This window comes from Lepidothrix coronata, unplaced genomic scaffold, assembly GCF_001604755.1.
Source record: "Lepidothrix coronata isolate B3197 unplaced genomic scaffold, Lepidothrix_coronata-1.0 Scaffold406, whole genome shotgun sequence".
Classification (NCBI taxonomy): domain Eukaryota; kingdom Metazoa; phylum Chordata; class Aves; order Passeriformes; family Pipridae; genus Lepidothrix; species Lepidothrix coronata.
The window spans coordinates 80,463-86,274 of NW_016690586.1; the positions used below are offsets into that span (position 1 = coordinate 80,463).

Below are 5,812 nucleotides of genomic sequence, written 5' to 3' on the forward strand. Positions count from 1 at the left end.
GCACAAATTACCTGCAAAGCCGTGAATGTGGCTATGAGTGTTACAGAATCACAGCAAGATTGAAGTTGGGAAGTATCTCAGGAGATCATCTGGTCCCTCCTGCCTGCTTGAGCAGTTGCCCAAGACCATGTCCAGACAGCTACAGAATATCTCAAAGCATGGAGATGCCACAAACTCAGTCACCATCACAGTAAAAATGTGCCTCCTGATGTTCAGAAGGAGCATCCTGTGTTTCAGCTGGGGTGAATTGCCCTCTGATCTGTAAGTAAGCATCACTGGAAAGAGCTTGGCCCCGTCTTCTTTGCATTCCCTCTTCACGTGTTTCTATACAGAAATAAAGCTTTCCCTTCTCCAGGGTAAGCAGTCTTGACTGTCCCTGACCTGCCTGTCTCCTGGTCCCCAGGGCAGGGGATGGGGGCGATGCCAGGGCGGGCCGGGAGTGCGGGGCAGGAGGAGGGTCCTGGAGGGGATGCTGCGGGCCGATAGCCCGTCCCTTGGCTGGGGCCGGGGATGGGGCCGCCCCAGCTGCACGGGGCCGAGGCGCCGACACCTTCTGAAGGGCACATGGGGCGAGAAAGCGGGACAGCGCTGGAGCCGCGCTGGGAGCCCCGGGACAGGAGCCTTCATCTCTCGAGGCGCTGCTCCTCCGCCTACGCTGCTGCCCGCGTCCCTCGCCGCGCCCCCCTTCTCCCGAGTTCCCCCTTCTCGTGTCCCGGGGGGGGGCCGGGGCGGGTCTGCGGGGTCGGGCAGAGGCGCCGGCGCTGCCCCGGCGAGGCGGGGCCGGGCAGGAGCGGCCCGAGCGCGGCTCCGCTCGGCTCGGGGGCGGCTCCCGCGGAGCCCTCGGCCGCGGCCGGGCACGATGTCGGCCGGGCTGGGGCCGTGGCTGCTGGGCTTGGCCTTGGCCTTGGAGCCGGCAGGTGAGAGCCGGGCGGGGAGGGCAGCGAGCCCGGCGCTGGGGAAGGAGGGAGCGGGAGAGGAGAGGCGGGAGCAGGGGCAGGGACAGAGGCTGAGACAAGGGCAGAAGCTGGGACAGGGGCTGGGGAAGACGCAGGGACAGGGACTGAGGGATGGGGGCGGTGGCTGTGTCCGTGCCGGGGCTGAGGGCACCGGGGCAGTGGGGGAACGTCCTCGGTCCGTGGTCGCGCCCTGCCCGATTCCTGCGCTCTCCCCCGCAGGGCTGTGGGCACAGTGGAGGCTGGAGGAGGCCGGCGGAGGGCACCGAGCTCCCGGGGATTCCGTCCTCCTCTCCTGCCGCGGGTCCGGATTCAACTTTGGGCTTTATGTCGTTCACTGGTACCGTCAGGCACCCGGAGGCAGACCCGAGTGGGTGTCTTCCATCAGCACCGATTCCTCTGTCAGTCGAAACGGGACAGCAATGGAGGGTCGAGCCTTGGTGTCCAGAGACAATTCCCAGTCCAAGTCATCCCTGTCCTTGTGGGCCCTGCAGCCCCAGGACTCTGCCCGATATTTCTGTGCTGTTCCCACGAGGACAGGAAACCCAGCTGAGCTTTAACATAAACCTGCTGGGGGCTGGCACAGGTCCATGGCATTTTGAGATGGAGAATTCTGAGGTGGTTCAGGGCTGTTCCCAAGGAATCAGGGGCCATCACTGTTCTCTGCAGGCAGTTTTGGCCTTTCTTCCAGAGCTTCTTTCCCCAGAATGATAAATGGCATATCCTGAGTCCCAAATACAATGTTTTATTCCATAGAAGTGGTTCAAAGTGCTTCTGTCACCCAGCCAGCCTGGTCATTCTGCCTGGCTCCAGCCCCTCTCTGCCTTCCTTTGATCCCCTTCTTCTATGGGGCACCCAAAGCACCTGGGCTTTAACAACACCTTTGCCTGCTTTCTTTGACCCTTTTGGGCCATCTCCTGGTACCAGGAAGAGCAAAGTAGTGATGGAACAGGCCCGCTTTTCTTCCAGATGCATTTTGGGGTGATGAGATCCAACCAACAAGGTCTGCAGTGTGGTGGCCAGCAGGGATTACTGGGACCTTACAATGCACTTACAGCTCCAACGCCTCCTACATTTACGTGGCCTGGTATCAGCAGTGTCCTGGTGGACCCCTGCAGTACTTGCTGCAGTGCCAGGGCTGTGGAGGCTCCTACAGCCACACAGCCCCTTTTGCCCACAGGAGGTTTTCCTGCCAGGCTGACAAGAGCTCTGGGACACTGAGCATCACCGGGCTGGAGCAGGGGGACAGCGCATCCTATTACTGCAGCCTGGAGGCACCACAGCGAGAGGCACCCGGGGGTGCCTCAACAACATCAGCTTCCTCCCCTGCTGCCTCCCCTCCTGCGTGTTCAGGTGGGACACAGGCCCTGCAAGGGGGGAGTCAGTGAGTGGGCTGTGCCTGCTGTCAGAGAAATGGGGTCTCGTTGTGCCTGGGTGCTCCCAGTGGAGAGGAGGGGAGGGAAGGGCAGGGGAGAGGCAAGAGAAGAGCATTTCAATTGAAAGGGAACTACAATGACCATCTAGTCCAACTGTCTGACTACTTTCAGATTTGAACTAAAATAAAAGCATGTTTCAAAAGAAACTGTCCAAATACCTCTTAAACACTGACAGGCTTGGGGCATTGACCACCTCTTCAAGATGCCTGTTCCAATGTGTTACCAATCTCTGAGTAATGAAATGCTTCCTAATATCCCACCTAAACCTCTCCTGGTGCATCTCTAAACCATTCCCACATCACTGTGTAACATGGAGAACCTCCCTCTCCACTTCCCCTCCTCAGGAGCTGAGAAGGTTGAGGGACCTCCTCACATTTGTTTCCTCCAAGATAAACAAATCCTCCATGGCCTTGGGACCATAGGGAACCTGGCATGTCCTACAATGCTGGAGCAGCCCCAAGTGTCCCAGGGCACCACAGCTCTGCCTGGCCCTGGATCCCCCTGCTTCTTTTCCCAGCCTCAAGCCTCCACTCTCAGTGGGCTCCTCTACCCTCTCCAAGTCCCTTTTCCCACCCCTGTCCTGACAATCCCATCCAAAAGGGACCATGTTCTGTTACCCAGGAAAAGAGAGGGGAAGGAATGGATTCAGACAGTCTGTGCAGGGCCACTGTGGAGTGGGCAATGCTCCCCAAAAGGGTCGTGGCAGCCAGGATGGTGACAGTGTGTCAGGGCTCACAGCTGTCACATCCTGTGGTCACAGGGAGAGCTCTGGGTTCCTGCTGAGTAGAAGGACACAGGGAAGGGAAGTGTCCTGGCTCTGCTAAGCAGCTCCAACAGCCTGGTCCCTGCTGAGCCCTGGGCTGCATTTGCTGCTTGGGGGGTCTGGGAGGGCTTTGAGAGGAAGAGGCAGCTGGAGAAGTGTCATCATGGGGAGGGAGAGGGGTGCTGGGGCAGAGTGGAGGGAGCAGGGTGAGGAGCACTTCTGCCCTAAGGGTGCCCTTTCCAAGTGGAACTGGGATCCTGGGGGTCCCATGTGGGAGCAGCAGCTCAGCAGCAGCAAGGGCCAGGAGCCCAGGGGAAGGACAATGTACCACCCTCCCAGGGGAGCTCCAAAGTCCCAGCAAACCCTGCAAAACTTCCTCGGGGAAAGGTCAGGTTTGCCCCACAGCAGCACCTCACCTTTTGCTCAGCAGAGCTTTTCCTGCCAAATGAACACTCTGTTCTTGCACCCTGCAGGGTGAGAGACACCTGGGAGTGCACCAACAGCTTCAACTTCTGCTCCAGCAGCCCCCAGCTCTCACCCTCCCTGTTGTCAGAGACAGAGGGAGGGACTGGGAGGGACTGGGCCTGAGTGCAGTGACAGAGGCACAGGCAGGGAAGGTGTGGGCAGAGCTGTTCTGCAGGCAGAGAGAAGCTGGAGAGAGGTGAGACAGATGGGCCTGGCCATGTGGACTGTCCTGTGTGGGGGGTTCTTGCCCATTGTAGGTAAGTGAAAGGAAGGGGGGATGCCCCCCAGGAACTGAGCGTGCCCCTGTGCTCTGCACGGCTCTGGGGAGCTGTGCTGACCCCTTGCAGCCTGACCTGTTCCCTGGCTCGACCTGTCCCACCATCCCTGTGGAGCAGGGTGAGAACAGCCCTCCTCCTCTTCTAGCTGGGAGTTCATCACCTCCATCCCAGCTGCCTCCTCTGCAGGGTGGGGACAGCAGGGCACGGCCCTGCTGCACTCAGATCTTGGGCCAGAACACTTTGCACTTGGACTGGACACTCTGCTCATGGGGCACTGCAAACCATCTTGCAAAGCCCAGCTTGAGGATGGCAGCACAGGGCCCTAAGCCCCACTTGCCTGTGAGAGGTCCTTGTCCCTCCTGTGCCCATTTAGATCATTTTCAGGGACAGGTGAGTGGGTCCTCACCATCTAGGAGTGGTCATGGCATGTTCTCTCTCTCTGCAGCAGTCACTGGCCAGATGGCCTTGGAGCAACACCCCAGGGAAGTGACTGTGGGAGAGGGAGATAAAGTCACCTTGCAATGCAGCATGACACAAGGTGTTATGTGGGATTACTACATGTACTGGTACCGTCAGGACCCACGTGGCACTCTGGAATGGATTTACATGGAAGGTGATATCTATGGAGAAGGTTTCCAAGATCACTTTAAGGGATCAGAGGAGAGCTCCGAGAACAGAGTCACACTGCAGATCCTGGCAGCAAAGCCAGGGGATGCAGCAACGTATTACTGTGGAGCAAGAATCACCGTGGAGCAGCTCTGCAGCAGAGTGGAACAAAAACTGACTGACAGGAGGACAGATCTCTCAGCATTTCTTTCTGGCAGCTGCTCCCCAGGGGCTGTTCTTGGGCAACAGATCTCTGGCTTGGTGGCAGTCCAGGCAGTGGAGGGAAGTGTGGTAGAAGGGCTGGTACCATTTATGATGCAGGAGGATCTTTTCTGGGAACTTAAGGGACTGTTTAAGCAAGTGCAGTTTTAGTGCACTTTGCCTGAGCCTCTCTCCAGCACAGCCCCATTTTTCCTCTGTGGCTTGGCCACAGAGCCATGGGATCATGGAGATGTGTTGTGGTATCTTCCAGTTCCAGTTCTGTGGAGGATGGAGCCAGGCTGTTCAGGAAAGACAGAGCAGCAGATGACATTGCTCTGGGTGGCTGCTACAGATCACCTGATCGGGAAGAAGAAGTAGAGAAGGTGTGGTGGTTTGACCTTGTCTGTCCACCCGGTGCTCACCAAAACACTCTCTCAGTCCCCCTCCACAACTGAGCAGGGGGAAAGTTTACAATGAAAGACTTCTGGGTCAAGATCAGGACAGGGAGCTGTCCCAGCAGTTCTCGTCATGGGTAAAGGTATGGCCATGGGGATATGAATTTCATTTATTGTCAATAAAATTAAAGATGGATAATGAGAAATAAGGACAAAGCTAGAAACATCCCCTCACCATGATCAGTGCACTGGGATGGGGAATGGGGCTTTCAGTCAGTTGATAACACATTTTCTCCCCTTTGAACTACTGATACTCATATAGAGTAATGGATCTCTGTGAAAGGTTTCATTAAATCCTCCTGCTTAAAGCAGGGTCAACCAGCAAAGGTGTACTGGTCTGGTTTGGTGGGGATTAAATTTCTCTGTAGCAGCCTGTCTGGGCAGCCTGTCTGGGCAGCTGCTCTGTTTTGTGCCAAACCCATGCTGATAACACAGCAATGACTTAGCAAGTGCTGAACAGTGCACCAAGTCTTCTCTGCTTCTCATATTGCCTGCCAGCTGTACAGCTGACCACAACTGGCCAAGGGCCGATTCCGTACCACATGGCGTTGTGGGGCCGGCAGGTGAGAGCCGGGCGGGGAGGGCAGCGAGCCCGGCGCTGGGGAAGGAGGGAGCGGGAGAGGAGAGGCGGGAGCAGGGGCAGGGACAGAGGCTG

The 5,812-nt window shown here is 57.5% G+C and overlaps 1 protein-coding gene across 1 annotated transcript; it reads left to right on the plus strand.

The window, feature by feature from the left end:
* The first annotated feature begins 859 nt into the window (after nt 1–859).
* Nucleotides 860–2,437, plus strand: LOC108509802. The gene is made up of 3 exons (XM_017839382.1): nt 860–917; nt 1,176–1,354; nt 1,898–2,437. Exons 1-3 carry the CDS (start codon nt 860–862, stop codon nt 2,339–2,341), a joined length of 681 nt encoding a protein of 226 aa, XP_017694871.1. The 3' UTR covers nt 2,342–2,437.
* Nucleotides 2,438–5,812: the final 3,375 nt, after the last annotated feature.